Genomic DNA, 27666 nt, shown 5'->3' on the forward strand with positions numbered 1-27666 from the left:
TGCACTGCTGACTGTTAGCAGTGAGCCAAGAAAATATCAGTGACTTTTACTTTTAAGGGAATGGGACAAAAACTAGATGTAAAACCCAGTCGAGCTGATCTAGAAAAATTAGGTCTGCAACTATTTTGTGTCTACTAAACATTTTTCTTTGGTTAAAAAAACAAAAACAATAAAATGACCAACTGTGCCCAACTCAGGTGAGGAAAGGGAGGATTTAAACTGAAGTAAACCACAGGTCACCAACCATTATCGGCCATTAGAGCATTCTAGTAAACTCAGCCTTGTCTCAAATGCCCCACTTTCCTGATATTACTACTTTTCAAAATAAACATCACATCATTTAATTAGCAAAATTTTAAGACAGAATAATTTATTGGAACAGATACAAGGACTTGATCAGAATCGTCAATGCATAAAAGACCTATTAAAAAAAGTCATACTCTACACAGAATATAAGAAATATAGATTTACTATTTAAAAACTTCCATAAGCAACCCCAAGTTGGTCCCAGTAATAAGAATGACAAAATTTTAAAAGTGGTCACTAACAAAAATATTAGGCTGTAGGCACATTCAGAACTCTAGGATACAGTGGACTTGCCCCAAAACAGTTATTTGTTCTGATAGTTATTACATACAAATCTTTTCATGTAAGACAAAGACAACCTTAAAAATACAAGACATATATACAAAATATGTTCTTTGTTTACTGGCTTGTAACTTCCTATATCAATTAAGATTTAAAACAAACATAAGTTGCACAATTTGGATCTGACAAAACACATTTTGCTCACATTTATCCAGCCTGGTGTTCCAGTTTGAGTCTCTGAGCAGTTCTGATGTTTATGTCTCTGAGTGTTATGTCTATAGTTATTATAGGGTAATGACTGTGCCATCCTCCTCCACTCCTCCCCTGGGCAATGCAAGACTATTTCGTGGGTCCGTTTTCAGGGAATTGAGGATTTTGTGCAAGCTGCCGTTGCTGTGGCGGAGGGCCGTGTTGCTGCTGTGAAGAGAAGGCTGTGAGGGGTGGTGACTGTGCTGGAACTGTTGGTGCGTGTTGTGCTGTAGGTTCAGGTCTTTGTGGAGCTGGTAGCTGAGGCTGCTGTGTTGCTGGTGGTGGTGGGAACCTCCGTTAAGGCTTGGCTGGGAGTGGAAAGAGGCAATAGAAAGCACTGATGAAGGACGTGTAGGTGGGCTGGGAGGTACCACTGGGGCTGAAATGGTTGTTGCTGTCTGCTGGTGTGTACGAGACACACTGGACACCAGGGAAAGATTAGACCTCTGGGATGGACGCTTGAGGCTGCTCTCAATGACAATATCTGCATCTTCGTCACTCTCCAGGTCATCTTGGTATCCATGTGCTCCGGAGGACGTCACCCCTGCTGAGGCCACGGACAAACTTGGGTAACCACTTGACCCGCTGCTGTCAGACGACTGGCCTGAGCTGCCAGAGATTCTGCTACTGCGGACCACATTGTTGCGCTGGTTCACCGGCTTGACTGTCACAATCAGATTGTGGCTGTTGGCGATCATCATATCCGTTACCTGATCCAAGGACTTTCCAGTTACCTCAATGCCGTTCACCTCCAGCACCTCATCATTAACTGCCAGCAGCCCAGTGCTCTCTGCCAACCCTCCAGGCACCAGCCGAGAAATGAAGATGCCCGGAACTTTCTCCAGCCCATGCGGTGTCACCCGGACACTAGTTCCATCTCGGATGTAAAAACCCAGGGGTTTGTCCGAGCCATGACGATAGAGTCGGACACGCCGGTGAGATTCAGGTAGGATGTCCACATCAATAATGGAGGACACAGGACGGAAATCCTGGGGCATGCTGATTTGGATGTGCGGCCGCTTACGAATAAGGTCGTTGTTGCGCAGTGCGACCACCGCCTTCTTCTTACGAGTTAATGTGTTGCTGCCAAAGTTGGCATAGTCAACCTCTTCTGCAAAGAAATACAGGAAGGCAGAAAAGAGAGGAAAAAAAACGATTATTTTTCTATCATATATTAAGTTCAGTATTATAAATGTATATGCAAAGAAATACAGGAAGGCAGAAAAGAGAGGAAAAAAAACGATTATTTTTCTATCATATATTAAGTTCAGTATTATAAATGTATATTTCTTTTATTATTACAAATGTTTCTTCCCTACATTTTAAAATGCGCACACACAAAAAATGTTGAACACGATTTGTAGAGCAGCAAAAAGAAAAAGAAGAAGAAAAAAAAAAAGAAATGATGTGCAGACCAAAAAAAAAAAAGAAGTTTGAGGGGGGATTTTGACAGTTCAAACAAACTGAAAACAGAAAAGATTCCATCCATCAGCTACAAAAACTGTACACGAACACTTCAACATCTGCCTTATCCTTTGAATCAAACCACCTGGCTTATAAACTCAACAACCTTTGTCCAAACTATGCACAGACGTGCTTTTAAAATAATTCCATACAAATTTCTACATTAACACGATTCTTATTACAGAAGTTAACAAATCCAGCCATTGTATGAAGAACTTGTAAACAGGCCAACTAAATACAGACACACATTGTTGCTACTTAAATATGGTGTGTGTGTGCGCGCGCACGCATGTTCAGATAAAATGCTGAGTGTGCAGAGCATTCCTTTCTGTGCTGACAGAGGTGACACGCCTTTCTGCTACTAAGCAGCAGCTGTAGAGTTTCCCAGTGTGCATTTCCAAACCCAGATAAACAGGCACATCCTCACAACAAACACAGAAATCCAAAACAGACAAAAATACTGATTGTCCATTCAAGGTATTTGGCCAATTACAGTATAATACAAGCAAAATCATCGAAGATCCGCTACCTTTAACTAAGTATAACGTGAACCCAAAAGGAACATGAGAGAGTGCATTCTAAAAAGATATAGCTGTAAGGGAAGATCCCCCTTCACTTTAAGCACAAAGGTTTCAACTGGAGATTTAGAGCAATGAAAGAAACAATGAAAACCTTTATGGTGGACTAGATTACATATACTGTGGAATAAGGAAAAGAGGGGTTGGTTGAAGGTTGAAGTTTAGCTGCATTTCACACAAGAATATGTTCCATGGTGGGAAAAATAAGATGTAGGTTCTGAGAAGGAAACATTATCCATGTGTGTTCAGCTTAATGACAAAATATAACCTGGTCTCAGTAATCTTCCTTTCTCAGGCAGACAGGAAATCTGGACGCAGCACAACTTGATGTGACAGGAAGTGACGGTCCCCAAGCGGGAGCTCCTGCAGTTTCATGGCAACAACAATGAGTCATCTTTGCCCTACTGCTGGACACCTGCTTTATAAAATTACTGTGTGTGTGCGCGAGGGTGTGCATCTGTGGGTTAGCACACTGGAACTTTTGGCCCAGTCTTCAAAGTGCTCTATAAGGACAGAGAACACTGAAACAAATATGGCATCTCTGAGATGAGCCAGCTGGCCAGTCTTTTTCCCTGCCTTATCCCTGCCTTATCCCTGCCTTATCCCTGCTTCATAGGAGTATGGACGTGTGCCATGCGACTCCCCATGCACTGCTGAGTCATCATTAATGTACGTCTTCTACTTCCAGCACCTCCGGAGCAGAATGTTGACTAAGTAATGGCATATGCTGCTACAAGGTTAGAGAAGAAATGGAGTATGAATAGTCTGGGAGGAAATTGAGAAAAAATTGGTATGCGCTCACTTTCCCAGTGCAAGTCCTTACAGGTCAGGTGAAAAGCATCCGCTTGTGTTACACTGACACCAAACACAGAGCACATGGGGAATTGGCAATGACTGTTGACAAAGGGGGGGAGCATAAAGAAAATGGAAAAAAAAACAGGAGAATAAATGACTGAAAGAGTAGATTAGAGTCTCTAAGCACAGCATAAAAATGTTGAGCTCACAGACTTCAGCAGAACTGCTGTACCTAAAGTACCTAATATGTGATAAAGAAATGCCACTTACCGACCTCTTCTGTTTAAAAGTTTGTCGTCATTTTCATCACAAGAGCATCGGAACATCCTTAAACGTATAATGTATGGTATTTTCTATGAGTGTCGTAGTAGAAGCTGAATTGATTGAATCCAGACAAGGTATTTGCTACAGGGCTGGAATTTCTGCCACAAGTGCAAATCTTCCTGATGAGAACCATATTGGAGGGGATCGCATCTGATTACAGGTCCGGTGTACCAACCTAACTCTTTCACACCATCACCTCTGTGTGACACCAACGTGCGCCACATCACCAGCATGTTTAGTAAAACAGTCTCTCCTATGCATTAAGCTTTAATTATACTTTGTACCATCTCACAGCTGTACTGCAAAACCCAATAAAAACTCTATGTTGGTGTAATTTGTTTAAACAAAGCTACAAAGACAAAAGGTATATTTGATATATCTTAGGGCAATACGGGTGAAGATGATTGATTTTAGTTGAGCTCAGCAGAGAGACAACAGAAAACTTTGTGCTTAATGCAAGTAAAGTAACAGATAGCAGGGATAGAAAAACTGATACCACATAGAGACCGATTTAGTAAAAGTGGTTATTTATCTAACTGAAATGTCAATAAAAGGCTCATACTACATGTACCTACCTATATAATTAGGAAAATTCAAGTAATGTCACACTGTGGAAGAATGTGACAAAGAGAAGGCATTTAATCAATGTGTTTTTCAGTCCAATCAAAAATGTCAAACATTTCTGTCTTCCAACTTCAAATGTGAGAATCTATTGCTTTTATTTTGTCCTTAATGGTAGAAAACTGAACATGTTTGAGCCAACAGGCTGTAGGATGATTAGCTTTTATCACCAAGGCATTAATCAATTTATCAAGACAAGTAGATTCATTCATGATGACAGTAGCTGTTAACCTTTAAATGTTTTAGGCCTGCCACAAAAAGTAAGGCTGAAAATATATTCACATAGTAAGTGAAAGCCCTGGAGCATCATGGGATTATAGGATGTAGTGAGGTCATCAAGACATCAAGCCAGAGAACCAGACAGTGGCTACAAAACCCGTCCATCTGTCTAAGTCAATTTGCAAAGGCTGGAGCAGCATACTGTAGACCAGTGCAATCAAAAGGAAACTGCTTTTACTTTGCAACTTTCACATTATGTTCTCTGCCACTGATGAGTTTTAAGGGAAAAAAACAAAATACAAAAAACACCCTATTACTAACATTCTAAAGGTAAACTTACATGCACTTCTGTAGGAACTACTGCAACATTTATGTGTTATGTATTGTAATGCTTCTTGCATTGTCCTGCAGTCCAGGATAATGTGACATTAGAGATGAAAAGATAGCATTTCCTACAGCAATCCAATCTCATAAAAGGCGAGTGATTTCTTAAAAATAGCTAAGAAAGAATGACCTATTAAGCATTGAAGCAAACACAGTTCTGCCCAGTGTGACACACACACAAACACATACACTCTGGCACAAAGCAAGTCTAGGTGAAAATGTTCCAGCCGATCACACAAAGGTTATCGTAACAACTCCCGACAAATCTAATCCCTGCTAAACCGAAGCATGATGGGTAAGCCAATCTGAACCTGTTGATCAAAGGCTGTGGGGTCACCGACAAGAGTTTGCAGGCTCAACAGCACCTCAGAGCTAAAGCCTATTACGAAGACTTGATGCTTCAATTAGCTGCTACTCAATATCTACACAATGCTGTTTAATATCAAATAAAATTCCCCAATCAGGACATAGAAGATAAAGGGAGAATTTAGGTGATGCACAATCTAGAAACACCAACTGTGCTTGGAATGTGCATGCGGACACCAGGCATTTGTGTTCACCTTTAAACTTTAGTTTCTTCTGAACTATTCCAGGGAATTCCACCAAAATCCAGCCAAAAGCAGAGCTAAATGCTAACACTGATGGAAAAGCTTAAATTTACTTAAATTGCATTTAACATCTGTAGTCAGAGTATCAGTGAGGGTAATATGAGAGTTCAGGAATAGACAGTGGGATATCACCACTACAAATATATGTCAGCCTTGTAGCATAAATTCCAAGTGCTTTTCTAAGGAATGCTCAAGCTGAATCTAAAAACTAATGCGGCTCCAATCAACAGCTCATCCAAGACCAGGTGAAAGAGGTCAGAGGTGGAAAACGGCTTCAAGATTGTGTCTACATTTTGCTTTGTGTGTGCGCGCGCGTGTGCGTGTGTGTGTGTGTGCGTATGTGCCTGATGCTTGAGGAATGTGGGGTAAGTGTAGATGGAGATATCTCTGAACAGGTTGAAGACCTGCTTAACTTCTTAAGACAGGCACAGACTGCTGTCAACCGAAACAATTGGCCATTTCAAGCTTGCCAGGATACCGTTTTAAGTAATGAGATCCATCACTGTCATAGTGCTTCAAAATAGGCCACAAAATAGCTGGCAATCAGATTACAATTAGCTAGCAAACTGAAAGTAGAGGAGGAGAAAGTAGGGAGGAGAAGAAAACAGCTAGTTAACTATCTGGCTTCTATTTAGATACAATCTGAATGCCTCATGTGGTTTTTAAAGTAAAGGCAAAACATGGAAAACTGTATTTGTTCCACTAAAGCTCACCTTTAGTTAACTGGAGCTATGAAAAGAGGGTCTTTTAGAGCCCCGCTGCTTTTCCATCACCTCCCATAAAAAGACAGGAATCTAGATAAAGTTTTATGATCAACCAATAAGGCCTCAACACACTTGTTCCTTACAGGTCTTCTTGCGTTCACTTTTAGATCTACACCATTGTAAACAAACCGAAAATCATCATGCATCTGCATGCATGATGCAATTAATAGTATTCAGATATTTATCACCAGAATTCGTAAGAGGTGTGTGTGTGGTACACGTCACTGTCAATAGGTGATGTGAAAAGATTCATCTGTTCCTGGATTAACAATAAATATGCAACAACCACAGTCCAAACATTACTGGGATGCTTTCAATTCCTAACAACAATGCAAAAGTTCATACCTATGATGTTTTTTTAAGAGGCTTTTGGAATTTGGGGCTTTGTATAAGATTTGTTATACCTGTGCTGGAAGTGGACTTTTGTGGATCATCATAAGGGCAGGAGAAACAATTGGTGCAGGATCTTAATCCAGAATTAATATAAATATTTTTGTAATTTGTCAGTGTTTAGTCTACGGTTCTGGCATGTACCTGCATGTCCTGCACATGAGCAGTGATCTGTATGAATAGAAATCTTTGTGCTTGATGGCAAGTAATAGGAGCAACATTCTGTACTCAGCTTTAAAAAAAAAATTAAAAAAATTTTTTTAAATAAACTCCAGGCTCAAACTCTGACTGTCTGAGTCACAGTCAGTGTAGCTGTAAGAAAATATTTATAGGCACATACTGTAAAATACAACTAGTACATAAAAATAAGCCATTAAAAGAGCTTTTTGATCATTTCTAATAGTAAAACTAAACTATCAGTAGTGCTTGTCTGACTTAGGGCAAAGGCGACAGTAGTGACACCCTGCTAATAGCTTTAGTGGGGCCCCTCAGGGGTGCAACCCCCCCTTATTGATATTCCCAACCATTGATATGACACAGACACAAGAAGCCCAGCTGAGGAACTTTATGAACACAATCTTTTAAAGTTGCATCAGAAGGTCAATACTATGGCAACACTAGATCATGCCAATAACTCAACATTAAAATTGGGTACTGAGATATGTGAATATTTTGAGCAGGTAAAAGAAAAAAAAAGGGGGGGGGGGGGGGGGGGGAAACACAGAAGGAAGAAGCTTTGGCTGCACAAAAAAGGTTGGAAAATATACCTACTAAACAACTAATAATTAAAACTCATTGGATTACATAAAGAGCTCACCAACTCATCTCTTTGTTTTCATAGCTCATGACAAATTGAGATTATGAAAATGCGCATTTTTCAGAGCAGGGTGAAGTATTTTTCTGGACAGTCTAAAGTACACTACAGTGTATAACTCCAGTCTGTTGCTGTTTCTACAGCATATCCAGCTACAGTCTATCTATACAAGTGACATTCCTGCACCCCAACAACCCTGCCCCCATGATGGTCTTCAGCCAAGCGTGACAAAGTGCTTAGTGACAGGAGAGACCATAATCATTGGAGAGCGGGAGAGACGAGGCTCAAAGAGGAAATAGTGAATAGTGCTAGACCCTGCTGCCTTTTGCATTAGGTCACTGGATGCTGTGGCAGTGGGCTTCATTCTTGGGCCCCACAGACACACGCACAAACATAAAAGCTTTTGAAATCACCAGGAATATGGCATAAAGTAGAATGGGATGAAATGGGGCCACAGGACAACAAGAGAGCCAAATATAATACAGTACAGTTGGCATGTGTGTCCACAGACATTTTTGCTTTAGCCACATCTACATGGTTTGCCCCTTCTGCATTAGAAAAGACATGCATTAATGAAACGCAGAGGGTTCTGTATTGCTGTCTCCTCATAGCGTGGGATCCGCAACAGCAAGTTTTCATGACTCTCGTGGTTTCATACAACACATCCAAATACACAAAAATGAGCTGAATAGCAAATTTCAATGTTTCTTTGCCATGCAGTAGAACTGCAGAGAATACTAAAAAAGGATTTTTCTCTTCCAGTGGAGTTACATTTACTTGCCAGGTCACTTTTTTTTCTCTTCTATGCTTTGTCAACATAAAATGCATGTGGAGCCACTTGCAATGGGACGTGCACAAATAAATGTAAGGAATGAACTAAAACAATCAGTATGCTTGGATGTCTCTTCTCTTCCCATCTGGAGAAGCCTGGGAAGTCTGAGTTTTGAGGCAGACTGCTTCCAAGGCATTCTGCTAACACTAACATGGAAAAAGAATCTAGACAGAATAAAGACTAACTTTTTTTTGAACATGCAAAAATATTTCACATTCTTGCAGGGGTGGTTGAGGAAGAAGCTTGACAAACATTTGTGGATATAATTGACAGCTGGACTTACTGGAAGTCTGGGACCTTGTGCATGCTGTGTCATGCTAGGTGCTCAATAAAGGAGGAACACGCAGACACGAAGAGTAACTACCTTACTCAACATTTAGTCACAACATTTTTGTACCTCTTGTATTTCCACTGTCTTCTACTTTATACTTCTACTTCACTACATTTCAAAGTGAAACACTTCAGTACAGGTACCATTGTTGCAATTACGTGTTACTTAAATCAAGATTTATATTAAAATTAGGATTTTACTTTCACAAAATTTGATGAATTTGTAAAATTAGAATGTATTGTCACAGATTAAACAAACAGAATTTTAAAACCGAGGTATACTGCATAGTGAGTACTAAAGGGGAGTAAGTAAACAGCATGAATCTCTCTTCCTTACTGCACACAGGAGTTTTCCTTTGTATGAAGAAACAAAAGGCCCCAATAACAAAACAAAGAATGTTCTGTTAAAAATATGTTTGCAAGGGAATGAGGGGGAACCATAGTTCATTCTTCTTATAAAACAAGTTCACAAACTGTAGCATGCATATATGTGCTAGGCAGCACTCTGCACACACCCCCTCTTTTCCCTCAATCCCTGCACTCATTACACTAGCAGTTACCGCTGCACACATGGGGCCGAGATGCACATCTGGGACAAGTTAAATGGAGCTGCCTTGTCTGCTTCTTTCTGGCTCAGTCCATGTGGTGAGGTGGGGAGAGAGTCACAGGTTTAAAACTCACTGCAGGTATCCACATCCATCACACACACACACACACACACACACACACACAGACCCCCAACGGTATGAATACGTACATGTGTTAATTCAAATCACAAGAAGAACAGAAGACCATGAAGAGAGTATTTAAAGAAGGAGTACAACTGTGTACTTTTGGAGTTTAACCTGTGAACTGTGTGTGTGTGTGTGTGTGTGTGTGTGTGTGTGTGTGTGTGTGTGTGTGTGTGTGTGTGTGTGTGTGTCTGACATAACTGAGGAGGGGAGGGTGAAACATCAAAGAGGGAAGAAGAGGAGCGCGATAGACTAGACAGGTCTTGCATTCCTCAAAAGGAACAATTTACAGTCCATCAAGTGTTCCTACACTTCAAGGAAAAAAAAAAAAAAAACACTTGCGTGGGGGTGGGGGGGTGGGGTTCACTAACCTCCTTCTCTTTTTGAAATAAACCAACTACTGCTTCTGGTTTTAATCCAACTGCCTGTCTGCTGATCATATGCATGTTTTCAACCAACAAAACACGTGTCGTTGATTTAAACTACACAAAGTGTCCACTGCCATCTGGCCCACAGGTACACAAAGCTGCCTTTTCTGCTTACTACCCCTAATAAGATATTTTTAAAAAGTCACTGTATAATACAGGTTTCATAGTGTAATACATAAGTGTAGGACATTTTATATAAAGAAAACACACACTGAGCTATTGAGAGTGGACAGATTGCTGTACTCTTTTGAAATGACAAACACAATAGAGCAAACATTAAAAAACAAAAGTCACATAGTGCGAGTCAAAAATAATTTTTTTATAGGCATTTTGGCAAAAGGAGATCATGGAAGTAATGGGAGTGTAGTGGTGACACTAGCCACAGCAGCAGACATGGACTTGAGTCGTTGCCACCTGTCTGGCTTTATGCTTCTGTAAGTATCCACGTGAGCAACAGTAAAACTCAAAATGTATTTAATCAACTATTAAGAAAGAAGAGACCGAGTTTCCTGGTATACATATACCATATATATTCTTTTTACTATATATTCGTCCTCTATTGAACACAGCAAATACTCTACTGCGTGACAGACATTAAAATATTAACAAAACAAGACCAATTGTTGTAAGAGTTCTTAAATTCTCTCCCACACTTACAATCAAAAACACAAGCTTAGAAGCTCTTAGCCTCCTTGACAATCAAATGTTTAATGAGCCCCAAGGTGAAAAGATCCGCTCTCAACTGTACTTGCTCCACACTGCTTCACAAGGAGAACAATGTTAATGAGTCCACGTGATTGAGAAATTTCAGGCATGAGAAAAAGGGAACATGGCTCATTTGAAATAGCTTGTTGGGATAGTTTTATAGTTTTATTAACTAAATGAATAAATCCATCAAATCACGGCAGTTCAGTTTAAATAATTGTTGGTTGAAATAATTTATTTCATTTAAACAGAGGTTCACAGGTTTTAGTAATTTCCCATAAAATGTGGCCATCATGACCAAAAAAAAAAAAAAAAAAAAGCCTAAAAATATAAAGTGAATATAGTGGTTACTGCAGAGGGTGGGTGAACTGAAAGATTTTTATATTGCATAATCCAACTGAATTAAAATAAACACTAACATAGTGCTGTCTACAGCTCTATGCAATCTGAAAACATGCAGAAAATATTTTGATGTATTTGGATGTGCTATTCAATAGCAAGCAGCTCTACAGTCAGAAAGTAGTTACAAAATAATCTTAATAAACTTCAAAGAGTAAAAAAAAAAAATATATATATTTTTGCATCAAGAGTTGGTAGGCATTCATGTGAAAAGATGTTTTTAAATCAATATCTGTGAATCAATTTCACCCATCTGTTTTTTAGGCAATTTAAATAATAGTGTGTAATGTGTGTAATTTGTGTAACAGAGATCCTACATAACCTGGTAGATATTCTTGGCCCCAGTCTGACTTGGGTTTGGAATGGGATTCAGCTCTTCTACTGCCTTCCATGTTTGTCCCCTGAATTATTGTCCTCGCAGATCTGTTTGTACTGATTTGAAGAGTCACCTGCAATCTAATCTTGTCAGCAGCAGGTGACGGACAACGAGCAGACTGTCACTTTTGCTGTCACTCACTCACACACCAAGAACAGAAACAGACAAAAGTACCTTCTGTAAAAAGGAAAGTTAATTTTAAATTCAAAAGAGAAAGAGAAAGAGACTGGAAAAGAACATGATTGTCTGCCTTCACAGAAAATGTCATGCTGAGAAGGTCTAACATCAATCCACAGGAAAAGTGATCCTTTGTTATGAAGCTCTCTCTGGACACATTCAGCTCATTCACACTGTGGGCAAGGAAAACATCACATAATAAATCGACTTAAAGGTGGCCAGAGAAAATGTTATCTCTAAAGCTGAATGAGATACCTTTTTTTTATCCTTATCCAAGCAGACACACATCCCTTGCCTACTGAGAAGCTCTGGCAGTCAAATGTGTTTTGTTCTGTCTTGTTTTATCAATGGGGACAACCTCTATTTTTGTTGTTGATCCTGTAGTGCAAAAGTCTTGTATGTGTTGACTACTTCCATTAGTGCGAGCACTCCAAGTGACTTCTCTTCACTTATGGACATGGATCAGCGAAAAGCCCCTTTCAGGACTGCATGTGAGGGCCCCACTTTCCACAGGTGATATCCGCTGCAAGCACGGGCAGGCTTTAGTCTCATCCCCCTCCGCACCTGAAAACACTAGCACCACCCTCTTTTTCACAACCACACAAAATAACTGGACACTTTCTGTATGTTGCGACACACATGTATCCATGGTTCTCCCTGCTCCTACTTTGCACCATGATTCCATTTGTGGGTTACTTACTTCATCTCCTCCCCTTCCTTCCTATCCCCCTTGTGAACTGCTGACTTGACCTGTTTCAACCACCAACTCGTGGTCAACATGTTTGGAGAAGGGGGGAGGATGGCTGCAAGAAGGGGCAGCATCTCCTCACGGTGTGTTTCTTTCTGCCAGATTTTTAGGAGTCAGTTCAGGAGCTTATAAGATTAGCTTATTTTCCATAAGGTAATTATTTGGGTTTGCATTCAATTTCTGAACATATATTAAAATTTCAATGTACACATCCTGAATGTACCAGTCTAGCCTTCATCATTCAAAATGGCCTCAAGGACTGACCAATGTAGACACACTCACCTTTAGGTAACTTTGACAAAAAGGTATGTACTAGTGGGGGTTTTTAACAGTAAAAATAAAAAGGAAATTGTCAGTTTCAACCCGCCTCCCTCATTTTCCTGAATCATGAAACTGATCACTAAAATAGACTGGTTCAATAGTACGCAAAAATAAATCGGAAAATGTGTAATAAGCAAATGAGAACTGCAGCAACTCTCCACATGAATTACTTTGTGGACAAAGTACAACCAATATTTGTGCTTTAGATGCACTTTGTTGTTAAAATAAGGCGGCAGTGCCCACTGTCAGGCTCATTGCCAGCTCTGGTGATTTGACATAGCCAATCATTAACAACCTGTGGCTTTTTTTAACCAATCAGAGGCTTCCAGTGCATGTTATGGCTGAACAACAGCTACACTGGTTAGGGGTACGGCAGCTTGTTTAATTGTTTTAGTCTCATGACCTATATAGGCATGAACGTCTTCTATAGCTGCCTGTACATGAGACACACACACACACACACACACACACACACACACACACACACACAAATTGAATGTGTCACGACACAGGTCATCACTGTCATTTAGAGGTTCAAAGATGATTAACGGCAGTAATTTTCAGTATCAGCTGCCATCAGAAAAACAGTCCCATTTTTCCATTAAAAACAAAATAACCTCAGACTTCATCAGCATGGTTTGGAAACAAGGGGATACCAGAAGTGTCAAGAGTAACAGTATCTTTTTAAATGTTAAAGGCACTTTGTTCTGTTACATGAACATGCAGCACTGCGTGTAATCAGTGCATGTGTCCTTAGTGTATGTGTCCTGCATGTGCCGTCTATGACTCGGTATGCCTAATACAGGGGTCCTAAGGTTCCACTGATCAAAAACCATGAAACACAGAATCAATACAGGCTGCATGACAGTACACTGAGCATAATAACAAGTTTGCACAGGCTCTCAAAATGAATGGTTTAAGTTTTGAATGTTTTGTGCATCAGGGAGAGGGAACTTCTTACTCTAGATATCAAAGGGAAAAATAAATCACTTCACATGTGACAAGGCTTAACACATCTGAGTGAGTTCAGGGGACAATGAATGTGAGTGAGAGTGTGTGTGTGCAATCTAAAAAATGTTCTGAAAAAAAAAATGCATCTGGGCCTGTTATGTGCACCAGCAGTGGTATGAACAACAAACTATTTCAAAACAATGTTAAGAACTTTCCATTAACTGCAAAATGAGAAGGGTGATGTGTATACTGTGTATTAATGAAATCTTAGAGCTTGTTGTACAGCCAAGAAAGGGAGCAGAGTGGCTCTAAAGCCAACTTTGCCAGTGGTGAGTGTGTTTGCTTCGGGTGAGTTGTTGAGAAGCAAAGCCAGTCCCTCCTTTGTAATTAAGGGCTCCCAAAATAACCCTTTGCAGAGGCAATGCTAGGCTGATGTGTTAGCTAGCGAGCACTTCTCATGGTTCAAGTCACGTTTCCTAAAAAAAACAGAACAAAAACTACTTTTTCCCCTCTGAGGTCAGACTGTGAAGACGAGGTTATGATTAAAAGAATCACACATGCGCTTTGCAAATCATCCCTGTGTAATAAGAGAAAAAGTGTAGTTTATAATGAAACATCAAAGTGAACAAGATCTTAAGATTCTTAAAATAAATAAATAAATAAATAAAAATTCAGACTGTCTCCCATCTCAAGTGGACAGACTAAAACAACAAAATAGACAAAACTGTGAAAATTATAAGCTGAAAAGAAAACCTTCATACAAAGTGTGCACCAGTGTCAATCCACTATTACATGTTTGAGGAAGAGTAAACAAGTAGGCTTGAGTAAGGTAAACTAGGATTTTCTCAAAAGGAAGAAATCTGTTTCTCAAGCTTGTGCAGTTGTGTTCGTAACATTTGCGTGTGTGAATTAATGTTTTTTAGTGCTACGCAGATGAACAGGCAGAGCATGCCTGGCCTTGTCCTTCAGCAGAGCTGTAATTAAGGAGGAACTGCAGTGAGCCGTCTCGCAGCGAGCAGTCTCTGCACAAACCAGCAACTCCTCCCTCAAAAACCCACTAAACACCCACCCAGCATGCATATTCCCCACTGTCTCCAACCCCAACCTTCACCCTGTTCACTCAGTTTGCCCATGGCTTGGTTCTAAACATGGCCTGGGAATTTTCCACTGCATTCTCTTATTTGACCACTTTCAGTATCATCTTTGTCTTTCCACTGGCTGATAGAAAAAAAAAAAAAAAAAACACATTCCTTCATTGTTTTATGCCATAAACCTGTAAAAGTGTATGTATTGCTGATCAAATATGTTCTCTGAAATTGTTCCTGTTAGGTTAACTTTAACAATGACTCGATGTTTGTAAGAAATATGTTCAAGCCCAAAATGTCAGAAGGAAATGTAGTGCTAGTAACAACGTTAATCACAAGTGGTATAACACTGTAGTAGAAGGAAGAATGGTCTGTGATGCTGTCAGACTACAAAAAAAAAAACAGTGTTTTTTTCCCCCCATCTCTCGCTCCCTCTCTCCCCCCCATCTATATCCATCTCTCTGTTTAATGTAAACTTACAGCCAGCAGCATGTTAGGTTAACAGAAACGCTGGAGACAGGAGAAAAACCTTACTGTCCAAAAGAGGACCTCTAAAGCTCACTAAACAAATAAGTTAGGCCCTGTTGTTTACTGTATACAGAAGCCAGGGCAAGGTAGCAGTTTCCTCCTCATTCCAATTTTGTTTACATGCTTACGTATGCTAAATTAAGGCGAGCAGAGATAAGCAGCATCAGAATGTAACATCTAGCACAAAACTGATTGTTTTGTCCATATGTTGCTGGTGTTATGTTACGTCAAGTTAAGACAGACAAAATGCCCAAAACTAAATCCTTATTATTATTCTTATGACATCATACAAAGCAAACACATAAACACAGATCGTAATGCACACACGGTTGGTAAGTCTTGCGTGTCACGTGATGTCTTTCCACTTTCCCCCTATGCCAAGGAAAAGCAATAAGGCACCAATATATTTCCAGCCCATTTCCCCCCCTTTGAAGGTTCATGTTGCTGAGGAGTGGCCGTGGCAGCGGCTTAGGAAGTTGTTTGTTTGTCCCAGAAGGACCAGCTATATTCATTACATCCAGCATACACTTTTTAGAGCCTGTGTCTCCGAGCCTATTAAGATGCAGGAAGAGGTTAATTTCAACTCAACCACTGAGCTTTAGATCAGAGCAGTCTGAACACAAAGTGTGTTAAGGTGTGATGACATTTCTGAATTGTGAGCAGCTGTGTATACAGTTTGTACAAATGACAACTCAATGGCAGTCTTCAGGAAATTTGCATGTCAAACATTAGACAAAATTAAGCAGTTTTGTTAGAAGCCAAGACTTTTCTTTTGACAATTTTTGTTCATGCAAACCAAAAAGGAAACAATGTTGATTTAAAAATATGTCTGTGAAAGGCTCACCCAAAATGACAAACAGACTGGAGAAGTGCCCTGACACAGACACTCTTGTCCCACAATGTCTGGAAACTTCATTGTGGGGGAGCCAGGGTGCAGTTCAAAGCAGGGTCGTAAAACAAAATGAAAGCAGAGACTTAGGAAACACAAACACCAATATAGTTTTGCTAAACAGAAGAGCCTTAACAAGTTTAATTAAAACACAGGACCTCCCCTCAGTTCACAAACATAATCTAAGCACATACTAGATATGACAAAGTGTGTGTTTATGTGTGTGCACATCCTAACGTTTCTAGTATCTGCATGTTTAGTTTGGGTGTGGATTTGTGTTTGTGCACACTCATGCACGTTTGTCCATTTTGTGCCAGCTAACATAATTCACGGCATCATCCAAGCTGGTTTGCAGCAGTTTTACAAATTAGAGACACAAAGAGAAGCAGCTCCCCGTAGGACATGACTGCTGCTACTCTGTCCTGCTCCTGGCAGGCACCACACATCTCCATCACACTTTCACTATGGTTGGCATTGTCTGAGGACACGCCGAGGAAGGCCACACACAGGTTTTATATAAAGCCCCCCCCCCCACACACACACACACACACACTACCTAAGGAGGTTTTATGGTGCAGAAACCTTTCCGAGTAGTAAAAGAGATTTATTTGGTATGGCACAGAGATGCACAAGGAGATGCACAGTAGTTGGTGTAGGACAAATGTCCTACACCAACTACTCTTGAAACCCTTCACTTGCCTGTGATGAGGCATTTGTGCATTTGATGCATTTTCCCATGCTGCTGCCCTTTAAATATGTGATCAAGGTATCTGGCTAAAGATAACGAAAAGCCTTCAAACTCCACATGAAATTTGCTTGTGCTACCTCTGCTCTAACAGGGTTTCCTTCCTTCCTAAAACGTTTCTGATTTCTCTTGGCTCAGATTTTAACAAGAGGACAACAGAGAGAGCACAGGATGGAGGTGCATTCAACCTGCCCAGTCCTCCCTCCTTCCTTCCTTCTCAACGCATGTCTTTCGTTCTTACTGTCAGACTGACTCCCCACTGTCTGCCGTGGTTTTCTCCACTTGCCCTCGACAACTGGGTCAAGGCTGAGCTCTCATGTGAAAAGAAGATCGGTTTTGAATACTGACCAAAATGATTAGATGGATGGGTTGCAGTTTTTTGTTAAGTCTATTTGACAGGAATTGCACGCTTTGCCCATTGTGCTCAGGAAAGGGAAAGCACAGAAGGGCAGTGATAACAAAGAGGAAAAACCAAAGATGTGTTCTTACTGACAGCTGCTGTCTCCTTCAAGGAGCACTAGGCAGTTATGTAGGACCGTTGTTTCATAGCAAACACTTTTACTAAACCAGCTCCTTCATTGCACAGCCTGAGGCTGCTCTCTTGTACCAAGCACAAAAATAGTGAAAGCTCTGGTCCCTTTGACGTTTTACAAACAAAGTAACAAAAGCATACTAAGGCAAGGCAAAAGGCAGTGCTTTACATGACTAAAATAGATCTGCTGGTATGAGGAAAAGGATGCCCAGTGTGGCACTTGACGCTGGAATGTATTATTAATTCACCAAAAAGCATGACAAAGTGGTGCAAAGAGGAAAACGTAGAAAACAAGCTGCACGTTGGCATGAACACATTCAGAATCATGTACACTAATCAAGAGATTCATTTTAATCCAGTGTCCGAGGAATAATTTAGCTTTGTTAGGTCTGGCTAGGATGAAGAGCCCATGCTAATTACTGAAGACGTTCACTCTCTTCTCTACATGGGTGTAAATGCTGTGGGATCCCAGTTTTAACTTACAGCATGACTAAGCACAGGCATGTTGACACATCTGCTGCACAATCCCATCTAGCAAATAGGACATGAGGACAAAAGTACACACACACACACACACACACACACACCAACCCCTTTGGGTGAGAGAGTGGCCAGATGTGCCAACAGAATCCATGTAGCTGGCCACCAGAACACAGTGGATTTTGAATTTAACTTCTTTATGTACACTGCGTTAGAAAGTTACTGAAAACAGAAAATTCAAAAAGGTTCACAGGCTTTCAAGCACCAGAGACATTAGTACAGTGAATCAGAAAAGCAACAGAGAAGATTTGTTCCTTCTGGAGATGAAGTGTTTATTAGTGTAGTGTGACTACATAGCCAAAATCAGTTGGACTGAGATGATGACCCAAAACAACCCAAACAATATGTGAAAAAGTGAAAATATTAAGCCCAATGTTCCAAAGTAGCTACGGCTTTAAATGTAAAAGTTCAACCATAAAAATCTTCTTTTATGAGAGGAAACGTTTTATGAAAATTTAAGCAAAGCCTTTTGTTGACACAACACCACATTTAGGGTTTAAGTGATGCACAAAAAAAGTTGGAGAGATCTGAATGTGGAAAGTAAGAAAAGTGCAGGCAGCCACAGGAATATCTAGCATTTCTTTGATCTCCAAACAACTGTGCAGCCCAAGTTAAGAAACAGCACTGGTTTGGATGTCTGCACTTTTCAGCCTTAACTGGTGTAGCATCTGTAACACGTTGGCTTTTTTGTTTTGTTTTGTTTTTTTTAATTCTCCTACAGTGGCACATCTCTTTAGCCTGGCTGATGTTGATATCTGGCCTTTTAGTTTTCAAAGGTGTTGAGACCAGTTCTGTTGACGAAGCACCCAGCAAGCTGAATATGAAGTCATATGAGCTCGACCTTGGCCTACCTCAAACGCTCCATTTATTTAAACTTTTAGCCCTTTGACAAAGGGGGGTCTCTTCTCTGTGTTGAAACTTTAGTCTGTATGCAGGGGCACTGGCACGGTCTACAAACACAACTCCATTTTTCATTGAAAAATGAGCTGCAAAAACAGGGATGCCTTTTGCTTGGACGGAGACCATGTGTGTGTACAGTTATCACAGGTGCATTTTAAATTGAAGTGCACACATCCTTAATTAAATCCCACCTGTCACCAATGGTGCACAGACCATTATAAAACAATATTATTAATATTACTTTAGTCATTGCTGTAATGTGGAATATAAGTATACAGACAGTGCTTATATAGACTCTAATTTGCATCACTTTGCACAAGACTTGGAATATGAATTAACAGTTGGTACTCTCAGTAGTTTTCCTAGATAAACATACCATAAAGATACCTAAATGAGTGTAGTGAACATGCCTCTGAGCACAGTGTGTAACAGCAGGAACAGTTGCTGAATCCAACTTTTAAAACACATTTAGAAGAAAGTAGGAAACCAATCGTCAAGATCAAATTAAGATGCAGAAACTTTCCTCTTCTCTGTATCAACATACAACTAGTCACAGCCTTTGCAGTTACTGAAAGGTCCATTTGGCCCCAGTCTAACATCAATCATCAGCTGACCATACTTGACTAAACTACTACAATCACACACCCACATACTGAACATAGAGTCCACCTCCACATACAGTGCTGGTTCACTCACTCCCCTTTCACCACAAATCTGTTGATACATCTCATTTCTTCCCATCACTTCTTCACCCCTCCCCCACATGATTGAGTGTGCAAGAGAAATGTAGAAGACTCCCTGTACGAAACTCTGAAGTGACTACCCTCCCCCTCTCTCTACTAATGGACATTTTTCTACCATGGGTTTTACAAAACATAATAAAAAGTAGAAATTGCAAAAGTAACAACTGTGAAAAACGCAAGAAGTGAAAGGCAAGTTGTTTCTTCACACCCATGACCTATGTTGTTTTCTTCCCCACTGGCACTTCAATGTGTAAAATGCACAAATCTTTGCCCATTTACAAACTTTAAATTGAGGGGTTGGAAAACTTTGAAGCAGGTGGAAGGATTCATGAGATGAAATCTCACTTTCAACATTCAAGGAACCTCAAGGAACCTCCTATTTAAAGTAATCTCTACAGAGGGGTACTAACGTGCATGTTATCTTCATACACACACACACACGCGCTCTTAAAAAACATTTCGTGGCTTGGTTCAAGAAAAGTTTTTTCCTGCATCTAATTTTAGTCTTGCATTACTAACAGTTCTCAGCTGTAAATTTTAAACTTAACAGGATTTGACCCAAGTTTCAAGCATACTCTGACAAATTATCTGAATCACTGCCTTTTGCCTTGCGTTAGTATGCCAACTTTGAGGTGTGAAAACCCCAAATATAATTACCTTAAAACACAATAACAGAGGATACACCAGAGCAGCAACTGTGTAGTGTTGGGAATAAACCACATAGTGTAAGCCTTTATTCAGTAGGTGAAAGTTAAGACTTAAAAAAAGGTAGCCATCTCTCTTCAGTAGTCTCAGAACTGCTGCACATGCTGTAGCGACCGTGATAGCAAAGGCGATCTAAGCACAATAGAGGTATCAGGTCAAAACACACACACACACTCTAACACCTAGTGTTACATTGACAAAAGGAGACACACAAGGACAGTTGCATAAACTTATTGTGTTGTCAGGTTGTAGAGGAGGGTCTACCCTAGTGAGAAATTAAAAAGATCTAAAGTATCAGTCAAGGCTGCCCACTAAAGCAAAACTCTACTTTGTCCACATCTTTGATGTGTCACTTGACATTTTTGGCTGGGGAAAGTCTTTTTTTTTTACCTCACTATTTTTCTTCCACTCTCCTTAGACCATGGAGACACTCCCTCCTCTAAAAGTTCTTTTTATTTCCTGTTTCACCTGTGTCTGCTTCATCTTTAACTGATGAAAGGCTTTGAAGCCAATTATTGTACGATATTGGAAAGAACTTGTACCAGCATTGTGTAAATTGCAGAGTGTCCCTACAGTGACTGAATGGTGAGTCACTGTCTTTTTAAATATGTGAACCATTCATCTGGGAGACTTGGCTGACCAGGACAGAGAAATGATACCAAGAGCTCACTCAGAGATGACCTGTGCTTAGCAGGCTGGTACTGACTGATACAGTATTTGTCAAACACACTGTTTCTCTTGCATGTACCATACTCAGCGCAGGGCAGCTTTACTGAGACATGAGGTACTCACACACAGTCATACACACACCTCTTTGTCTAGCAACTAACAATAGACTGCAGTGAGGCTTAGGATGGTTAAATGGCTTCAACATCAGTAACAATATTAGGCATTCCCCTCAACCAGAGCGCCATGTCAGTGCTGTGTTTACACCACAACAGTAAATGAGCCATTTTCCTTAGTGTAACAATATCTGCCTTTCAACAAGTATCTCTGGTATTTTAGAGGGTTTCTCCAGTGTGTTCTGCAGAGTGACAGAAAGTGAGAATAGGATAGAGATAAACGTGGCAAAGGTCATGAGAAACATCTGCCAGATTTACACTGTATCCCAAGAAACGGAGACATCAAGACCTGACAAAGTTACAAATAAGAAATACAATAAAAGTTAGATATTTCCTTTTGTCTTACAAATGAGAAGGAGGGAAAGATGAAAAACAGTGTGAGTTAAGGATGATTTTTCCTAATAGTATTTATTTTTCTGGTAGACAAAAGTAATGCACAAATGACCTTTTTGTTCAGTTGAATGATACAAGCAATTATAAAACTGTTACATGGCTTCTTTTATAGGAGATGGGGACTATGGATAGAAGACTTTCAAGAAACTTTGCAAAGCTTGCTATCTAAAGTCACAAATTTGTGTGTTTTCAAAACTCAGAAAGTGGTTATCAAATTGAACATGCTTATTGCCCAAATATAATTTAAGATGTCTTATCAGCAACATACAATGATTTCATTTAGTTTTGGCCCTATGAGCTTAAGAGATCAAATCACACAACAGACAAGCCTGCTGGAGCCTTTTGAATACGCAAACATAATTTGTTGTTGTGATGCAATAATTGACTGCACCATGACTACGTTTTGTATTTGAACCACCAGACAACAATTAAAACAATACCTTAGGGTGTACAATACATAAAGTGGGGGACATTCCAAGAAGGATTGAGGGTATGAAGAGATGCAAATGGTGATAGATTCATTTGTATGCTCACTAGCTGGTTGGCAAGCAGTCAAGATCCACTCCAGAGTTGGGATCAATGAAAGAGAAATGGAGTAAGAGTGGGAGAGCCACAAACACACAAACGGAGGGAGCTCAGTAAGGAGCCTCTCTTTTCGTGCAGATCTTTTGTTTCTTAGTAATGTCTGGTATGCTGGGATTCAGGCTAGTCTCAATGACCTGATTTCTGTGGGGCTGTCGAGCCACTGGACTGTGTGTGAGTGTATGCGCTTGTGTGTGTGTATGTGTGTCTTCATCTGTCTGCAAGCTCTTCCTTTGGATAAGACATAGGACTTAACCACTTAGACCGAGTCCGATCCAGCCAATAAGAGGACAGAAAGAACACAAAACACACAGATACACAGTCACACACACACAGAAAGTTTGGTATGAAGTAAACAAAAAGGCCTCGAATTACCATAGCGGGAAAAAAGACATAATTGGATAAGGAAATATTCTGTGGGTAGACTTGATTTGTGTCAGCCCCATAATTGCAGCCCAAGATGTAGTTAATGCAGTAGATTATTGTTTTATAGGTTTAAAAGTTGCAGGATGTTTAAAAACCAATATCCATCCAATACTTATGTGGACTAAACCAGTTTTAGGATTATTTGAAGAAAAAGCCTACCTAATTTTTTGACTTAGTAACCTTGATTCTGGCTGTGTGAATAAATATAAGAAAAAGACTATAAAAAAGTCATAATGTCCTGATTATTTTTCAGACAACCTACCTTGTCTCTGTATGAAGATCCGGAGCAGTGGGTGAGCTGTGGACACCGCCTTGCAGAAGTTGTCATCATTGTTAATTGGCAGCAGGTCACCGTGGATGTCGGCGTAGCCAATCATCACCTCCATATTTGCAATACGGTGGATGTGAAGAATGAGTTTGTAGAACTCTTCAAACTTGCCGGGCTTGACCCGGTCCACGGAGAACCGGCGGAACTCTGCCCCATACTGAAAGATCAAAAAGACAAAGAACATTAAAGAAAGAGCCAAACAGGAAGAGGAAACAGGGATGTCTGACCTCATGCATTTATCTCAACCATTTGAGTGGCACACATAAAACTAAAAGCGTGGAAGTCCGTCTAGCTCCGGCACAGCCGTGGTTGGGACTTTGTAGCACGGAGGAAGCCATAGCAGACTAAAATCGATAGCAAAACCGTTTAAAATTTCAAACAACTGCATATTACCCTCAAACAATGATGAACAGACCTGTCAAAGCCACAGAGAGAGTCTGACAAAACACTGATAGCATAGCAAATCATTAATATTCAACCACACACCCAAAGAAAATGTTGGTTTTCCCACAACAAATTCAAAAACATTTCAGAATTAGTGTGGTATTTTGGGAAATGTGTGTTCATACCCTCACAGATAATTTGCAAAGAAAATCAATACCACTGTCACATCGTTACTCTGAAGGTGAGCTAACAGTCTGTTTGCTTAAATTAGCACAAAGGCTGAAAACATTTGTCTGAAGGTAACCCAGCAGCCCCTGTAAGTTTGATTCAGTCATACATCTTTAACTCTTGGCTAAGACTTTTTAAAAACAAACCATGCGAATTGTAAGTTTTACATGAGCTTTAGATGCGTTATGTTACCTTTAAGCTTTTCCTGTTTTCAGCTAGCTGAAAAAACAAATGCTAGATAGCTAGCGTCTGCCCCCCTTATTGTATAAATAACGTTTGGCTGTAATTTACTAACTAACCACTTAAGCTGGTGTAATATTGTAGCTTGCATCACTGCACAAACAAAAATTATTTGTTTGAACCAAGAAAAAAAAAAAAAAAAAAAAACAGGAAAGAGGAGGGGGCTTCTGTACAAAAGAACAATACAGGTAGATGAGTAAGCTGTCTCAGCAAACAGAAATGGCAGTGACAGGAAGCTCTTCCCTACCACCCACTATTTACGCACAGGACTACAGACTTGAACAATTGTGCCACTGCTTTTCTAGCTAGGTCAGCAACCACCAATGAGAAGACGGCTGAGGGTCACAGTGGGGTCATCATGTGACTCAGACAAGCATAGACATGTGCACAAAAAGCACAGCTCAATAAACCACAACATCAGCCAACTGCAATAGCACTGATGTCTGAATCACAGTGGTAATTTGTAGAGAAAGGTGCTGTTTGCGCTAATCAGCAGTTCACAGCTGAGGGAAGCCGACAGCAGAGGACAAGAGTGTGGAGATAATGTGAAGGAGGAAAGGGAGGGAGAGGCAAACTGTGTGGAGAGAAGAAGAGCGAGGGATACATTAAGTAGCTCTGTAATTAGAAGATGACATATGAATTTAAAACAAGGCATATTAGGAGACTAAGGGGATGCCAGCGGGGGTATGGGGTGAGCTGCCAGATTCACTGGAGGCAACCTGCAATTTGAAAGTATGGCACCCAACTTGTACTGCCACTAATAAAACTCAACCTACATATAAAGATGACACAAGAAGTTGACAAACGGGTTTGTCTTTATTCAGTAAGCGTACTTAACATTTAACAAAATGAAACCTAGACCTGAATTACCTGTGATTAATACTGTAAGACTGTTAAACTCATATATAATTATACAATCTGCATATCAGTGAGTTTTAGCTCTGAATGTTCTCATAGCACTTCAACAATCTGTTTTCACAGGCATAACTTTGCTCTGGGTTATGAGCAAGTCTGAACATGGGATATTAATCATGGGGCTTAATGCTCAATCCAAACCTAAGAATACACCAGTGCTATTGTGACATCACCCGTCCTCCTCGTCAACAGGTTCAAACATGTCGGGAGACTCCAACTCTGCCACACTGGAGAAAATGGAAGATAACTGACTTCGGTCTGCTGCCAACATTGGCTCTGCAATGCTGTACATATCAGAATCAACACACCTGGACAAATAAACACCCACCTTTTTTTGCATTTTAGTAGATGAAACAGCTTATAAACTATGCCACATGATCTGCAAAATTACTTGCAGTTGACACTCCTCAGTTGTAAACCTGAAAATGCACTAATATACTTTATTATAAATCTAATTCACTAATGGAAATTCAAGATAGATCAAAAGTTCATGGCAAGGGGAGTGAAAAAAAAAAGTCCCACCCAACCCCCACCAACCCCCTGCACTCTCTGTGCCTGGGACAGGAGATTCCACGTGAGTGAAACCAGCTTTCGGCTGAGGCTCCACGACAGGCTGCCAGACACCTCCAGTGTTATCACTGATAAGATTATCAATGGAACCATTTCCCCTGAAAAACTAACACTAACTAGTGAGACCTGGGTACATGACATGCACCTCACTCACTGTGCAGAAAACTAACGTCAGCTTTTGAATACTTTACCCAAATACCTGCTTAGTAGCTTTTCCTTTAGGTTTTTGAAAATTGTGACTGAGTTTGAGAGCTATGCATCCAAACAACCAATCCTCAAACGGAAGTAAGACTACTATGAATGATTCTAATATTTTCTTGATTAAACAAATAGTTTGATCCATTAAAGGTCTGCAAATAATAAAGAGAAGCCAATCATGTTTCTCGAGCTAAAGCTGCTGTCCTACTTAAATATCTAGTTTAATCACAATAGTCCAAAGTCCCCAGATGGGAGTTTTTAATTTCAGCTGTGTTTAATTTGTGTGTCTGTATTTATCTTCTGAAACATATTAAGTTAATGAGGTATGTTAAACTGATGAAATATATAATGTGGCAAGATTAATTTGGCAAATTTAAAGTTTCAATTTATTATTGTCAAGTTATGAGTTACTAGGATCGTCAGTTATTTGTGTCTAGTTTGCCTATATGTCAAATACAGCTTAATCGGATCCAGGAAAATGTGTAAATGATGATTGTCAGAGACTGACAAGTAAGTCAGAGACACTAGATAACATTTTTTTAATTCAACTATCCTCACCTGCCATTCTCCTTTAATTGGGTTAAATGGGGCCAAATGTATTAATACCTGAGGGTAGGACACCAAATTACTTAAAAGTGATCCAAATAGTTAAAAGTGTGACGTTGTGTGACGGTGAGTCAACTCTGCAGTGCCTTAAAGTCCCCTGACTTGTCAGTCCCACCCACAAACAACCTAAACTGGCTAAAGAGTGATCCGTCCTGTCTCTGTGGAAAAAAAAAAAAAACTCATGAAACTGAACCAACCCCCTCTCTCTGCAGGTCGACGCCCGCCACCCCACTGAAACTGGACAGTGGGAATAAGAACTTTAAAAAATAAAGTCTGTTGACTGAGTCATCTCTCGCAATACTTGTCCATCTCAATTTGGCATGTCAGCTGTGACTCAGGACCTCACCATTCATTTGAATAGACATACACACACACGCACAAACAACATCTCCAATGTCTTCATCCTCATCACCTTGCTGGAATGTAAAGAAAATGCTGGTAACCTGTTTAGTTCCTCCTTATTCCATGATGTATACTCTTAGGTCTATTTGTTTGATACAAATTTTAACTAATGGGGTTCTGGTGTGTGTGATTGGGTTTGGAAGGATTCAATTGTTATCATTTCCATGATTTAGTGTTTTTCTATTACATGCGGCTCAAAAATGTTAGATAATTTGTAAGTAAGTCCATCAGCACAGTTAAGAATGTAAACAGTTGTTATCACACTGTCAGTCTCTAACAAACTACCCAGGACAGTACTGAGCCTATGTAGCAGAAAACCATTAAGAAGAACAAACCATGTTGCTAAAAACATCCGTATTACAACACATTAGACCTTCTTTCGGTAACAAATAGCAACAGGTTTTTCAAAAACAATGTCAGACCAGTTTTCTTTTTTTTTCTCTCCTTCCCAGCAGCTTCGTGACAGAAAGAGAGGCGAAGAGCCAATTAGCTCGCCGTGCACGGTCGGAGGAGAGAGGGGAATAATCAGGGCAAATTAGAGAAACATCTACAAACTGTTGAGTATGATGCACAAGAAACAAGCTTCGTCTCTGAAGGATAGAATTATGACTTTTTAGTCGCAGACAGTTTGTCCGACCACCTCCAGCTCTGTGGACTGTGGGACGACCATGTGGGACGACCAACGCTTTATTTTCGCTCTAAATGTCCATTTAGAGGCGATTAACTCCCACCAATCAGCACTCACCTTGCTTTTCACTTCCACCGCGTTACATTCCGCAGTTCGCAGAGGTTGCGACTTGTTGAAGCTCCGATTCATTTTTTCTGGTTGCAGTTAAAAAATAAAAAAAAGAAAAGTTCAGCCGCCTGAGGGGCTCTGGTCCCGAGGTTTGGTATAAATTCCTTCTGCTTCTTCTGTACTAATGAAGTTCGTGTTTTCCCTTTCTTTTTCCTTCTCCTTTCCTTTTTAAGTTGTATTCGCCTCCTGTGTTTTTTTTTCCGTGTGTTCCGCCGGACATGAAACAGAAGTTCGCAGGACAATAAGCGGTGAACAACTCGCCGCGTTGACTTGTGAGTGTGAGTTAAGTTTTG

The 27666-nt window shown here is 40.2% G+C and overlaps 1 protein-coding gene across 3 annotated transcripts; it reads right to left on the reverse strand.

Annotated features, from left to right (window-relative positions):
- Positions 1-339: 339 nt before the first annotated feature.
- Positions 340-27666, reverse strand: pard6gb (par-6 family cell polarity regulator gamma b). 3 transcript variants are annotated; one of them, XM_067499992.1, is made up of 4 exons: positions 27323-27666; positions 22969-23191; positions 16254-16319; positions 340-1948 (listed from the first exon to the last, which is right to left on the reverse strand). In XM_067499992.1, the coding sequence occupies exons 1-4, from the start codon at positions 27392-27394 to the stop codon at positions 873-875; spliced, it is 1437 nt and encodes a 478-aa protein (XP_067356093.1). In that variant the 5' UTR covers positions 27395-27666; the 3' UTR covers positions 340-872. The 3 variants fall into 3 exon arrangements, with proteins under 3 accessions (XP_067356093.1, XP_067356103.1, XP_067356112.1); XM_067500002.1 differs by lacking the exon at positions 16254-16319 and having other exon boundaries at positions 27323-27665; XM_067500011.1 differs by lacking the exons at positions 16254-16319; positions 27323-27666 and adding an exon at positions 3682-3773 and having other exon boundaries at positions 22969-23101.

Source organism: Channa argus, chromosome 1, assembly GCF_033026475.1.
Source record: "Channa argus isolate prfri chromosome 1, Channa argus male v1.0, whole genome shotgun sequence".
Classification (NCBI taxonomy): domain Eukaryota; kingdom Metazoa; phylum Chordata; class Actinopteri; order Anabantiformes; family Channidae; genus Channa; species Channa argus.

Bases quoted from the DNA above. Each gene is read 5' to 3' on its own strand.
- pard6gb (XM_067499992.1), bottom strand. From the start codon at position 27,394: ATGAATCGGAGCTTCAACAAGTCGCAACCTCTGCGAACTGCGGAATGT. The intron at 16,320-22,968 runs GTAGGTTGTCTG...CCCACAATGAAG, and splicing joins GATCTTCATACAGAGACAAG to TTTCCAGACATTGTGGGACA. The intron at 1,949-16,253 runs GTGAGCCTTTCA...ATTTCTTTGCAG, and splicing joins CAGTCTGTTTGTCATTTTGG to AAGAGGTTGACTATGCCAAC.